This window comes from Populus nigra, chromosome 19, assembly GCF_951802175.1.
Source record: "Populus nigra chromosome 19, ddPopNigr1.1, whole genome shotgun sequence".
In the NCBI taxonomy this organism is placed as follows: domain Eukaryota; kingdom Viridiplantae; phylum Streptophyta; class Magnoliopsida; order Malpighiales; family Salicaceae; genus Populus; species Populus nigra.
The window spans coordinates 13,442,704-13,456,940 of NC_084870.1; the positions used below are offsets into that span (position 1 = coordinate 13,442,704).

General features: G+C 34.6%; 3 protein-coding genes across 7 annotated transcripts; 2 read left to right on the forward strand and 1 right to left on the reverse strand.

The window, feature by feature from the left end:
• The first annotated feature begins 6 nt into the window (after window positions 1-6).
• On the forward strand, window positions 7-3,045 carry LOC133680367 (uncharacterized). Its single transcript, XM_062103274.1, has 6 exons — window positions 7-167; window positions 258-338; window positions 1,561-1,689; window positions 2,092-2,154; window positions 2,356-2,480; window positions 2,710-3,045. The coding sequence occupies exons 1-6, from the start codon at window positions 75-77 to the stop codon at window positions 2,900-2,902; spliced, it is 684 nt and encodes a 227-aa protein (XP_061959258.1). The 5' UTR covers window positions 7-74; the 3' UTR covers window positions 2,903-3,045.
• Window positions 3,046-4,213: 1,168 nt separating this feature from the next.
• On the reverse strand, window positions 4,214-9,600 carry LOC133680366 (protein LAZ1-like). Of its 5 annotated transcripts, none has more exons than XM_062103269.1 (9): window positions 9,403-9,575; window positions 9,083-9,304; window positions 8,927-8,983; window positions 8,675-8,783; window positions 7,559-7,743; window positions 7,365-7,453; window positions 6,780-7,041; window positions 5,212-5,463; window positions 4,214-4,922 (listed from the first exon to the last, which is right to left on the reverse strand). In XM_062103269.1, exons 2-9 carry the CDS (start codon window positions 9,272-9,274, stop codon window positions 4,563-4,565), a joined length of 1,506 nt encoding a protein of 501 aa, XP_061959253.1. In that variant the 5' UTR covers window positions 9,275-9,304; window positions 9,403-9,575; the 3' UTR covers window positions 4,214-4,562. The 5 variants fall into 5 exon arrangements, 4 of the variants coding, with proteins under 4 accessions (XP_061959253.1, XP_061959256.1, XP_061959255.1 ...); XR_009836300.1 differs by having other exon boundaries at window positions 4,870-4,922; window positions 5,212-5,375; window positions 9,403-9,597; XM_062103272.1 differs by lacking the exon at window positions 4,214-4,922 and having other exon boundaries at window positions 5,255-5,468; window positions 9,403-9,599.
• Window positions 9,601-10,026: 426 nt separating this feature from the next.
• On the forward strand, window positions 10,027-12,519 carry LOC133679698 (uncharacterized). Its single transcript, XM_062102369.1, has 10 exons — window positions 10,027-10,232; window positions 10,348-10,406; window positions 10,494-10,534; window positions 10,633-10,664; window positions 10,800-10,828; window positions 11,325-11,361; window positions 11,626-11,682; window positions 11,919-11,995; window positions 12,089-12,162; window positions 12,245-12,519. The coding sequence occupies exons 1-10, from the start codon at window positions 10,149-10,151 to the stop codon at window positions 12,262-12,264; spliced, it is 510 nt and encodes a 169-aa protein (XP_061958353.1). The 5' UTR covers window positions 10,027-10,148; the 3' UTR covers window positions 12,265-12,519.
• Window positions 12,520-14,237: the final 1,718 nt, after the last annotated feature.

Genomic DNA, 14,237 nt, shown 5'->3' on the forward strand with positions numbered 1-14,237 from the left:
ATCTGCCCGATTTTTAGAAACAGGCAAAAGAAGAGGGAGGGGAGTGTGGAGGAGAAGAGAGAGAGATTCTGGCTATGGAAAAAAAATTGTGTTTGAGAAACAAATATTGGGTTTTAAGGCATGGAAAGAGCATTCCTAATGAAAAGGGTCTCATTGTTTCCTCTATGGTGTTGCTACATATCTTTCTAAAAACTCTACCTTTTATTCCTAAACCTGTTTCAGTGCTTGTTTATAACCAGTGGGTGATTTTATAACAGGAAAATGGGATCAAGGAAGAATACCAATTAGCAGATGAAGGTGTTGGTCAGGCACAGTTGGCTGGAGCATTGTTCCTTAAGGTGTGTATTTCAGTGTGAAGATTGCATTTTTCAAAAAGATAACATAATAACATTTTGCTTGTTTTATCCTTCTAATCTGCGTTCAATTTTCCTATGTAATCTATTTGCATAGACTAGCTGGTTCTTAGGCTTTGTTCTAATTTTATGGGTATCGTAATTCACAAAATAAAAGGGCAATTCTGATTGTATTTTGAAAAAAATTGACACCTTTTTCGGGCAAATCTTTGAATTCCTAGAGTTAGAGAGGTTTAGGATGTTATAGTCTATGGCTTGAGGTTTTTCAATTTCATAAGCAGCAAAGCATGGAAGGTCCTTTAGAAAAACTAAGAAGTTCAGGTTTCTGATGATGGTTTGAATATTCAAAACTGTTGAAGATGCCAAACCTTGGGATGAGAAGGCATAGTTGAGTTGATTATGTGAGTTTTCAAAATTATGTACTTCAACTTGCTTTCTATGCCTGTTTGAGCACTACCCAAAACTTTTGCAAACTTTGTACCGTAAAGACATAAAAGGACCGAAGAAATCAAAGTTTGGCGTGTCTTAAAATTGACAAGAGATTATGGGAAGAAAGTAGTTGTTTCCTGTAGGAGTTTTGTTGAGGGTGGACAATCAAATACTATTTGCAAGAGAATATAAACGTATGAATGTCAGCTGGGAATATCACTCTAAGAATTATGCAAGAATGGGGCACATTGGAAAATGATGGTATTCTGAGTTTGGATAGGCTGTGGTATCACTTTGTTGGAAGCATTTGTGGATGGCAAAGAGACCGAAAATGAAAGATTTCTAGGATGTTGTTGTAGAGATAATTGACGTGTGAGAGAGTTTAAGGAGGGAATTTGAAAAGCCAATATTTAAAAATGCTTGATGTTGTTATAGAGAATGGTTTGACAAAAGGTTTTCAATAAACAAGGAGAAAGTAAAGACTGAACAATATGGCAAATGAGAGTGGAGACTCTGGGTGGGGAGTCGGCACTTGGTAGCATACAAGGACATATCATGCTGAGCATCAAATAACTTTGTTTATGCTTTTGTGAATTCCTTTTGCCAATGTTATCAAGGTTGGCAGTATAAATAAGGAGAAAGCTACAATTGCTAATGGCTTGATGGAACTCTTTTTTATCCCTTAATAATCGGCTTTCTTTAACTGCAGTTGTTGATTTCCCCCTTCAGCAAATTTAAGAGTCCGCTGCATATCCAGCTAACTGTATAATCTGTGCAGGAATTGAAAGAAAGAAACATACCACTTGAAAGTGTTCGCATCTGCTACTCTCCATTTGCAAGAACAAGCCACACTGCCAAAGTTGTTGCATCTGTTTTGAATATTCCTTTTGAAGGTCCTCAATGTAAAGTGAGTTACCGAACCCAATGAGCATTCTTTATTTAGTGCATCTACTTATCTGCTGCACCGAAGTGCTTGAAAAGTGTTGTTCCTCATAATGCCATTCACTAGGAAAATTATCTATAATTAGCAAGGGTTGGCAGACCAGATGTTATGCCCCCCCCCCCCCCCCCAACATGCAAAGAAGTTGCATGGTTATCTTTCATTTTATTGGGCTGCTGGCCATGTAAGCTCCACCGATGACCTGAGTCTATGGTGCTACTTTGTTACCATCTGAAGAAAATAATCTGCTGAACATCTGGTCTCTTTTCTGTCAGAAACCTGTGTTCAGTCAATTAAATGTAATGAGTTTTTTCTTGTATGTTTGTTGTTATTCCTCATACTCATTATAAAGTAAATGCTACTTGGCAGATGATGGGAGATCTTCGAGAACGCTATTTTGGTCCTTCATTTGAACTTTTTTCACATGATAAGGTAACATATTCGCGGAGTTTATTTTAGATTTTCTTGCCATAAGGCTACTAGATTAAGGGTCTTTTGTACATGTATATGGTAAGATGGAGTACTCACTGCAACAATGGCCTCACTCAATAACCCGCACCATCTAAGCCGAAGAAGCACAGCCCTTCCCACTAGCAATTGAGGCTTACTTTTTCTTTCTTTCTCAATCGACAGTATCCTGAGATATGGGCACTTGATGAGAAAGATCCATTCACTCGACCAGAAGATGGAGAAAGTGTTAATGATGTCGCTACTAGACTTGAAAGTGCTCTGGCAATTATTGAGTCAGAATTTCAAGGGTAAGCATGTACATGTTTCTTTTGCATTATGAAAAGCATGATCCAGAAAATGAGGAAACAGTTTTAGTACCCTCAGTATTATCACCTTATAATCCATCAAAGTGTTTTTAGGAAATATTGAACGTTTCTGGGAACATATAAAAGAAACCCATTCTTTTTCAAGTTGCATTTAATGTGAACGTTGGCATTGGCTGTAAAGGCTTTGTTTTAATTATCAATTGTTGTGCAGGTGTGCAGTCTTGATTGTGAGCCATGGTGACCCCTTGCAAATCTTGCAAACAGTACTAAATGCAACCAAGCAAAACGCCGAGTCGTCCTCTAATGACTTGGCATCAATAATTCAAGCAGTCAAGGTCCCTTCTGTCTTGTCTCAGCACCGGAAATTTGCACTGGTTACTGGAGAACTTAGGCCGGTAGAATAATTTGCAACTCATGTTGAGTGATGCGGTTTGAGACTTAAGTGATTTGATTTTGTTTAGACTTGAAAAATATCCCCTGAAGCAACAATGATTATTCTGATGAGCAATAGCATAGTCTGCTTAATAAAAGATCCATTCTGTTTCAATGTGTTTTCGATGAAATATACTTGATAGGTAGAGGATTTTGCCATAAATGAAATGGTTTGCAATATATAGGCCAACACCACACTGATGGTATAATTGGCAAGCACCGAAGCTTGGGTCCCATATTTGTGATTTCACACGATAACACAGTTCCAAGCAGACACAAGGACAGCAGCAATAACAAAAAGAACAGAGTAAACAGAGTTTATGAGAAGCAAACTCCTGTATTTCTGCACACCAAGTCTCAGTAACCGAGTCAATCCAACGGTGGTTACCAACATGAAGAACTGCTTCAAATAAGCCTGGCACCCCATGAGACATAAGATCCTTGAACGTCCCATGCTTTGGGTCAGAAGAAACCAGAGCTCTGCATTCATACTCCAACAACGTCTCACCGTTCTTCAACAGGCATAAAACTTTAACAAATCCGCTGTTCAAATAGAACTTAGAATCCTTGAATGATTTATCTTGTTCCAAACCCCTTGGCAAGTAAGCTCCCATGTTGTACTTCTTGACCCAAGACTCCACCGCTCCATATTCCATAACCATATCTCAAATTCTCCTTAGTTGCACAATTGGAGCCACAACCAGTTGATAGAATAACAAGTTGATAGCCACACCTATTGGAGCCAAAACCATTAGGTTTTGGGACTACTTGCAATCGATCATCTGCAAGATGAAAAGAGATAACAACGGGAAGTTTATAATGCATGCGAATCCAACTAAGCCAATGAAGCCTTCCATTAAGCAAGACCCTAGTGGAGTCACAATTAGATGGTAAGATATTTGATGGGTGGGTCTTGCATGGGATCAATAAGGACATACAAGGTGGTGGCTCTGTTGAGTTTTAATTTCACGTTTTTGGTGGTGGACCACCGTTATCATGTTAAGGGTTGTGTCGAGTTTTATCCAGTTGGGCCACTATTGTTCAAGGTTTTGTGTAATGACCTGGTGGTTGAGATTTCGCCGATTCGGGAGCTTGATTGGTGGAGGAGCTACATGTACAAGGAATAAACAACGCATGGAATCGTAGTTATGCATTGCTGGGTTTTTTTTAATCATTTCTTCGTGATGGAACAGGCAGACTAAACGATAGATGATTTCTCATCTTTTATGGCCAATAAGTACAGCAGTATGTGAAGTCCAAATATTGAAGCACATACACGTTAATTTAAGAAGACTCAAACGTTAAAGTAACTCAATAGCTGTGTTGGTTTTCACAATCAGGGCTTTTAAAACTTTAATACAACATTTCGAAAACTAAATATGTGATACATGCCTAGCAACCCCATCATGAAGGATCTTACAGTTGATGTAAAGATGGATTCAGATGAAAATTTGAGATGTTCTCATGCATGTCAGCCAAAAACCATCCCATCGGAGAAAATTAATAGCTCATGTGGTTGGGATGCCAGGACAAGACATCTTTTTTACTTGACTTTCCTCCGGTTGTTCGTTGACCCCTGATCTGATACCCCTGAATTTGTTTCCGTAAAAAATGGAATAAAGAAAAAGGACTCTAATCTTTAGTGACCCATCTACGACCCCTGACCTGATAAGCACCATAGCTTTGATCGCTGCTACTTTCTCCCCCGCTTTCTCCACTGATATATCCTGATTTCCTGCGGTGGTGCTTCTTCCCCCTTGCTACCCCAGTGTCACTGAAGCTCCCATTTAAAAGAGGGTCATCAATTCCACGAATGACCCTCCGTGTGGGTGAAGATGTTGCTATGTAACTATCATCCTTTGTTCTTCTCTTGTCTTTGTTGTGCTGCTTCATATTTTGAGAAATCCTATGCAGTTTCTCGTTGAACTTTATAATTCCCTTCTCCACAGGCTCCACTGCTTGGTTTACAGTGAACCTCACATCATTCACAATCTGCATGGGAGGCAACAGCTGATTCAGCAGGAGATAAATGTGATGTCATGTGCTTCACCAAACCAAATTAACAGTGCACATTGCCAGATTAGTGTTTTACACTGTAATTTTATCACATTTTCACACATGGACATTGACTGGCCTTCAGTTTAATTTATTATTAGACTGGCAAAGCTGATACTGAACCAGCAACTCCTTTTGTTTACAGTATCAATAAAGTTTCAGGTTAGTGACTGCACAGCTATACTCCAATTGCATTCTTATTATAAGCTAAATGAAAGAAACTTACAAATCCACCACCACCAACGACAACATCTCGTACACTTTCTTTTATGGTCATTCCACTCCTAACATCAATGTCAGGTTGAGGAAGGCGTAACTTTGTTGGCCGCTCACTGTCTCTAACCTCATCAGGATCTACGGGGCAATCAACAGATACATAATCTCCAAGAACTGCAACACTTCCAGGAAACCGGTCTCCCATTAGCTCATAAGGCTTGGCAGGGAACACATACAGATGAACAATAGAAGCAATGCCCATCTGTGCTGGATGGATACATTGACCTGTTAAACTTCAATATTTTGAATGAGAAAAAAAAGGCAGTTATAAACTTTATTGAAGAGATCTAGACATTGATGACTGTTGCCCTCCCCAGGAATACTGTAACAATAGCTACAAGAAAACTTCACCAATCAAATTTAACCATTAACACATGTGTAGCACATTGCAGTGAAAGACACAGGACCAACCATAGTTCATAAGTTTGTTTGCACCATAACCATTAAACAGGAGACCAAATGGCAAAGTTCACCAGCATGCCTCGATGAATAATCACTGTAACTTTGTATCAGATGCCTCTCGTCTATTCCATAAGCTAAACCCACTGCAGAACACCCATACTAGTAGAATAACATATTTTTAAAACGCAGTTCTAAAGCAAATGACAAGGCAGAAATCCCCAGAACAACAAAACAAACGAATTGCCCCATAAAACATTCTATAAGCAAGTTTAAACAGCCATATAACAGAAATTATCAGTCTGGCCCAGCCAAATAATGCAAAGGTGATGTGTCCAGCATTTCAGATTGGTAAGTCCTTGAGAAATGACATCCTAGATATGCTACATGAGCAACCAAACAGTAAATCCACTTGAACACTTTTTATTTTGTCCTTTTTCTTGATTGATAAGATTAGGCTCAAGTCTATTTTATTCAAACTCTTCCTCTGCCCTTCACCACTTAAGCTAAAGCCCAAGGGCACTGCATCCAACTCCTTACCACCCTCCTTCTGAACTGTGACATCTACAACCATTATCTGCTCCTCTCCTCACTGCATCCCCTTATTTCAACAACTTGAGACAGGCTGCACTGGCCCTAAATTGCAGAACACTGCCAATTTACTTTTTACTTGACCCTTGCCCTAAAAGCTCATCAATCAGCAACATGCCATGGTTTCCTCTCTAGAGAAGCAACTAGACAAGCATTTCCAGTTCCCAGAATGCTTAATTTTCTCATATAACCATCCACAAATAATAGAAGGCACACGAACATGCAGGGATGTTTTATTGAAAAACAAAATCTTGCTTTTGCTCTGTCATAAGAATTCCTACACTCAAGTTGGAATTACATAACTTTTGCATTTATCTTGTGATAAAATCTTGACTTGTCCATGAAAGAACCTAGTGGCATTTGAGTAGTTCAGAATTTTGATTCACCCAAGACATTAACCTATTCACTTCATGATGTCAAAGACAGCTACTAGTGCAGCAACAGATTATCTTACACCACCAAGAGCAAGAATAATATACGTATGGAACAGAACAGAAAAGGAGATACTATGGAATGGAAGCTATCTACCTCTATACAAATGACGAAGTCTTGGATACTTGACTTAAATTGCAAGCCTTGAGCTATAGGACTTTTGAATAAACCAAGAGAGTAGAGAAGAGCAATTGCCACTCCTTGCCACCAAGTCAAAAATACAATTGATTTAAACGTCAGGAACTTGTATAAAGGTTTTATGTGAGCCAGTTCATCCTTTATGGCAGTGTAAAATTGCACCAAACAGTACAAAGCCCAAGATTGACTGAAATTTAGAACCACCGCCATGTAAGGATACCTACAAAACCAGGGGAATGCTAAGGTATTCAGTGATTTTTGACAAGAGATATCTGTTAAAAGAGAGTACACATCAATTGGGACCAATTTAGAAGTAGGAATCATTATATACACACTCGCAGATAAGACAACGAGTCCACATGGAATGACCATTTTAAAGAATATGCAATTAAACTATGAACCAACAAGTGCATTGGCATAAGGATGATAATTCTCAACCTCTATCATTCCCATGAAAACCTTTACAGAAAACAAAAGGTTCAAGTTTCAATAAAGAAAAGAAGCAATGGACCTCACAAATGTAAAAATCAAGATCAGCTTTACCCGCATCTCAATTTAAAATCTCCTTCACAATATACACCAAAGGCTTCAAGAAGTACTGCTAAAACTGCCGTCAAAGACTTTATTAACATCTGCCAAAAAAGATACAGATCATAATCTTTTCCAATCCAAGAATGCTGGAATTGGGAAATGCAAAAAGAGCTGCAAAATATAGAACTTCTCAAAAGAAAACATACATATTGAACAATACCGAACTTTACAACTTGGTAAAACCACTGACCAAGCTTCCATGGTTTAAAGATATAATTCATTGGAAAAGGGTGTTTTATAATTCCCCTTTCATGATTATGTTCTAAAAGGGGTGCCTTAGAACTTGAGCGACCTTCTCTTTCCAAAAACTCAATAGTTCTTTCTTCCCCACCTTTAAGAAGTAGACAAAAGAAAACAACTATCAATAACAATATCAACACCAGAAGAATAAACAAAATGAAATCAGGAAAATAATTAAACAAAACCATAGGAAAATACCTCATCCATATGTATAATTACAAAACTATAAAATCATAGAAGACTCGTATGCCTTGTTAATACACAATACTAAAAATCATACAGCAACTAGATCAAACTTTTACTTTTTTATATAGAACAAAACATCCACTTATAAACATAATTATAGTTTGCAATTTGACATAAATGCTGTAAGACGACATTTAAAACTAGAATGGCACCCAGCCAGACATGTGCATTACCACATGCGCAATGTAGAATGTATTTGACTATGTTCACATACTTCTCTGAATGTGTACGTAAGAAGCATGAACAAATGAATCCAATACATCATAATGACAATGCCAGAGAATTTCTTCCAGCCAAACATGCCAATTTCGCATCTTATATTACTTTACCCATAGATTATTTAAATACATGCGCACATGTTTTAATTTTTGCACATTTCAAAAGAAACTAGCACGCCCTTGAAATTGTCAGAACAGGAACAAATACATAAGCCATGTTCAACAAGTTTTTTTTTGTTTCATGGCAGCTTGTATTCAAGAAAACTCCATCATGACCATCTGGGGCCTTAGGACCAAAAAGCTTGACTACAAACCATAGAAGGAAACTGTCTTCGGCTGCTAAAAAAACCCCAAACTTCCACAAGAGGATTCATGGACAAAAGCATGGAAATGTCAATTCCATGAAGAGGAATATATCAGACCATCCAGAATTAGTAAACAACTTCAAAGAACTACCACTACAGAATCTAGGAAATGACAAAATTATACGAGATGACTTAAACTGAATTTTGGATAAAACCCTTCATTGCACACAAAAACTTTTAGTCAGAAACATACCTAAGCAAGCCACAAGGTATCTTCCAAAGCAATACATAGCAAATGATTCATAGCAATCCCGCAGTATTTCGATATCAACACTAATCGACGGATCCAGCAATGAAACAAACTATTCAAAATAACCCAAGTTAGGAAAAAAAAATCAAAAACTTCCATCCACCTCTCCAAATTCAAAAACTCGAACAGCCCATTATTCAAAATCAAACTTTTCACAGAATAAACCTCAATCAAGCAGAACAATCACTTACTCACCGATTCTACAGCATAGCAAGGAACCATAAGGATAACCCCGATCAAAAACTTCTGCTCCTGAGAGGTAAAAAGAGTACCGAACAGTCAACCAACAAATATCAGCAAACTCATTCAAAACCGAAAGCAGGGCAATCAGACAAGGAAACAAATAGTCACCTCAGGATTCCTGTACGCGGAAAGATGCTCGAACAAGAGGTAGAAAGACAAAGACAAGGATACAAGTACAAAAGCACCAGCAATCAAAGTATCCCATAAGGGAATTGAGAATGTCAAAAGATAATAAACTATGAGATCCTGTAAATACTTCATCGCCTGCTTCTCTCTCAAATGCGAAATATCATACAGCATAATTTGAATTTCCCAATATCCATAATCAATCTAAAAAAGATGAGATTTTGAATTAAATTTCTAATCAATTCATTCATCAATCGTAATAGAGAATCCAAATCACTGAAAGTTGAAAATAATTTACTTACAGCTGAGTCCAAATTGAATTGAACAAGGCAAGGAAATTGGAGGGGTGAGTGGGGATAGGCGAAATGATTCTGCTCCGCGACAAAGAGGGATTTTTATTCACTACATTATGGTGTAGGCAGCAAAGACTTTCATAAAAAAAAATCGCAGCCATTCAGCTACTTTGGTCCCTAGTCCCTACTATAATATATTTCTGATTAATGATTATAACAATTCACTAGCCAGTGAATATTTTTGTTGTTTCCATTTTAGGAGCAGGTGATATCTTTATATAGTTTTTCTTCAAAAATCTTTATCATAATTTGCAATTAAAATAAAACTGAGACTTATTTGAATACTTAAGATTAAATCATTTAATAAACAAATGTGATTTGATTATATATAGTTTTTGTTTCAACGTTAGTGTTCTAAGATAAAAATGATAAATAAAAATGAGATAAAATTACAATTAATTAAAATGATGAAAATAAGTATATAAAATAAATCTAAAATAAATTTTTATTTTTTAAAATAAAAAATAATCTTTTTTATCCGAACTATATTCATTTCTTTTATCTCAAAATAACAATTAAATAAAATAAAACCATACATATTAGTGACTTATCTAGGAAGAGTCTTTCGATTTCAAATGAAGTTGTGATTCTGGAAATATCTTAGGGACGATATTGAGGTTTGCCCAAAACTTTTTAAGTTAAGGAAAAATTCAAGGAATAGCCCTCCCGGTTGCAGGCAGGCGGCAGCTACGAAAATGGAGAACACGAGTATGCTAAGAGAATGGTTCGAGCGAGTTGACTCTGAGAAAACTGGAAACATCACTGCAACTCAGCTCAAGGTCATTCTCCTTCTCCTTCTGTCTTCTGTTTCTCTTCTTCTTTTTTGTAGCTTAAAAAGGCTAAACTCTTTGATCAACTTAATTAATTAACCATCTTATTATTAATGATAATCAGAGTGCCCTTGCTGTTGGTAATCTTGAATTCCCTCTCTCTGTTGTCCAGCAAATGATCAGGCAACCCACTTTTCAACACTCTTCTTTAATCTCTCTTTTAATACAAATCAATTGATTTAACGAAGTTCTTCAATTTTTGTGTTGTAGGATGTATGATTTTGATAGGAATGGAACTATGAGTTTTGATGGTGAATTTCACTTTTTTGGCTTCAAGTTTTAGAATTTTGAATTGCGTTTTGTTTATTTTTTCCTGATTTGTCAAAAGTCTTTCTTTTTCTAAATGCAGAATTTGTTGGGCTTAATAAGTTCCTTTTAAAGGTTTGTGCTTTCATTATGAATTGTCCATTTCAAGAAGTAAAAGGCTATATTTTTGTGCGTTATGTTCTTATCTAGCTAATTATGAAAAACTTTTGTGATGTCTGTATTTGAGTTTTGCCCTCGTGTTCTTTGCAGGTTCAACAAGCTTTCTCGGATCACGAGAGGTAAATTTTAGTGGCTTTTCTGCTAGAAAGTAGACTTTGATTGTTTTGTCTCCTGCCTTTTAAACTGTTTTCATGGTTTGATGTAGTCTAGCCATATAAAAGCATTCAAATAGGAATAGATAAGATAGTTATCTTTGTTTCCACATTAATGATGAATGTTAGCTTTAGTAGAGACTGAAATGAAATGTGATTATCATTTGGTTAGCTGGTTCTGTAGTCATTTTAGTATGGTTAGTCATTGGTTCTGGTATTTGGTTGGTGTGAGGGCATTGTTTAGCAATAAAATCTTCTGGATTCATGGACTGTTTGCAGCTTTGAGCTTGTTTGGCTTTACAAAATCTGAGCTTTTGAAATTTTGTGTTTGAGTCAATGCAATGATGAGCAAGTGCTTGAACTCTACACTTTTTTCCTGTCTCTCTTTTCCTAAATTGGAAAAGGTTGGATTTGCTTGTGTAAAAATAAGTAACTGGTCTTTGCTTCTATCTTATTGTTACAGGGGCCTTGGATATCTTGTTCCTGATGATGTCTACAAGGTAGTTTTTTGAAGAATGTTATTTAGCTGCGACTGAATAAATATACTTTTAAATGCTGCCCATGATTCTTGGGACAATATGTCCTTTGGAAAATAAATTCCTACATTTATTATATAGTTTACCTAATCATATTCTCCGTGCTTCTGTTTAGATTGTTCTTGTTTCACGAGATATACTTGAAATAGAGTACATGGGTTTCTTTAGTTTCTATTCTCCTCTTCGTTTCTTAATGATCTGGTTTCTCATCACTCAAACTTGTTGCAGGGATTGGTGAAGATTGGTTTCTCATTGGACTCTCCTTCTTTTTACACAGTTTGTGAGGTAAAAGCCTTTTTCACTCCTATATTATGGGTGAGATCATAAAATTCTGTCACAGATATTATATGCAACCTTCATTCTTTAAAGATCTGGCTTGATGTTATGTAGCATGCTTGTATACGGAATTGTATATTTAATTTACTTGTGTTTGATAACCCTATCAGTGGGGAACGTATTCCTGCCATTCTCTTGATCTTGTTACAAGTGCTGAAATGTGAAATCTGCCCATTGTTGCTCAGAGCTTTGACCAAAAGAAGAATGGAAAAATTCGTCTAGATGACTTCATATGTCTCTGCATCTTTGTACAGTCTGCTCGGTGTGTGTCCCCTTGATCATTTATGATGCATTCTTTAGATCGAATAGTCTACATTAAGCTCTTACAGATAATTTATCATTTCTTTTACTGCAGGAATCTTTTTAATTCATTTGATACAACAAAGCAAGGCAGAGTTACTCTTGATTTCAATCAGTTGGTGTACTGTAGTAAGTAAAAACCAATTCAATATCAACATAAACTACTTGATATCGTGGTGCAATTTGTTAAGGTTATTTCTCTGTCGTGCAGCTGCAAATTGTAGAATATGAAATCACCAGCAGTGCTCAAAACTTCCATGCCCGTTCATACTTCCAAGTTAATAATGATTGATGAGCAGGACTGCATGTTCTTCAACAATGTAAAAAATTGTGGTCTTAGGTTCTAAAAATTTTCTTCCCTAGTGTTTATTTTGGGGACGAGGCCATTGTCAGTTTTATTAATAGTTGAAAGTACATATGTTGATAATGTGATTGGTTGGAAGTTTTTTTAAAAGGGATGAATTACAACATAGCTCCTTCAGATTAGCATGATATTCACTAACATCCTTAATTTGTGTGTTTAGTTAGTGTGTAAAAAAAAAGGACATGAACGTGTTTGATTGGAGGAGCAGAGGTAGGAATATAAAATAAATTTGTCTTTAAAATAATTTTGCAATGGATTTCAAAACATAAAGTCAAGAGAGACATGTTGTTTTTATTTCAACTGTATTTATATTTTCAATCTCGAGAGTCGAGACAATAACTCAATGCAGAACTTTGTACATTCTTCAACAAGTCTTCGCCTGCAACATGTATAAAAATGGAAATTAGTTTCGTTTTATCAGCGCTATGAAATATGAAAATAACGTTGCCATAATAGCTATTTCATTGTCAGAGCTTTGACCAGGAGCCATGCAAAATTAGAGTCCAATAACTGAAACATGTGAGAAGATGCTCTCCAGAATCCAAACTCCAACTGGACTTGTGTTTATTAAGCTCTTTGTTATCAGCGCTATGAAATATGAAAAAAAAAAACTCTTATGCCTTGTTTAATCGACGGAAAGTGGTTTGAAAATTATTTTTTAAATTTTTTATATTTATTTATTATTAAAAAAATTAATCAAAAAAAATACTTTTCAATTAAATAAATATTTAGTTTGATTTTCAGAAAAATAATTTTCTTTTATTTTGAGCGAAAAACATTTTCTGAAAATTATGAAAAATTTAAAAATATCATATTATTTGTTGATTATATCAAATTTAATCCTTAAATTTTTTATTACTATATATATTTTTTATTTTTATTTTTGAATTTTTTTTTTCAATTTAATCCTTTAGAATTTAATTTTTATATTTCTTATTTTTATAATTGTTGTTTGCTTTTTTTCCTTATCATTTTTTAATTGAAATTTTTTATCTATCAAATTTGATTTTCATTCTTTTGATTATTACTTATTTTATTTGAAATAATTTATAAAATGGTAATTATTATTATTTTAATTTCTAGAAATTGTGAAAAATTTAAAAATATCATATTATTTGCTGATTATATCAAATTTAATCCTCAAATTTTTTATTACTATATATATTTTATTTTTATTTTTGAATATTTTTTTCAATTTAATCCTTTAGAATTTAATTTTTATATTAACTTTGGTTCTTATTTTTATAATTGTTGTTTGCTTTTTTTTTCTTATTATTTTTTAATTGAAATTTTTTATCTATCAAATTTGATTCTCATTTTTTTGATTGTGGCTTATTTTATTTAAAATAATTTATGAAATGGTAATTATTATTATTTTAATTTCTTCATCTTTTAATTTTTTTATTTATTAGATTTGATCTCTATTATTTTGATTATTATTTATTTTATTTGGAATAATTTATAAAATTATATTTTTTTTCAATTTCATTCTTCTTTAACTTTTTAATTTATAAGATTTGTTCCTTATTATTTTAATAAACTTAAAAAAAATAAATTATTAATAAATTATTTTCTAACTTATTTTTTATAATATAAACAAATAAACGGGCTTTAGGTTATTATATTGAGCATGTCTCATGTAAATTTTTCCAGTTCTAAAATAATATAAATTTATTTTATGTCGAGACAGAAGAGAGAAATGGGAACAAAAATAACTTATATTCTCGTGTCTTTTAAATTTTAAAGGGATATAAATTTATTTTATATTTTTATTTTTATCGCTACGACTAAATATGTTTTTGTCGACCGTGGAAAAATTATATTAGCTATCTTTTATCAG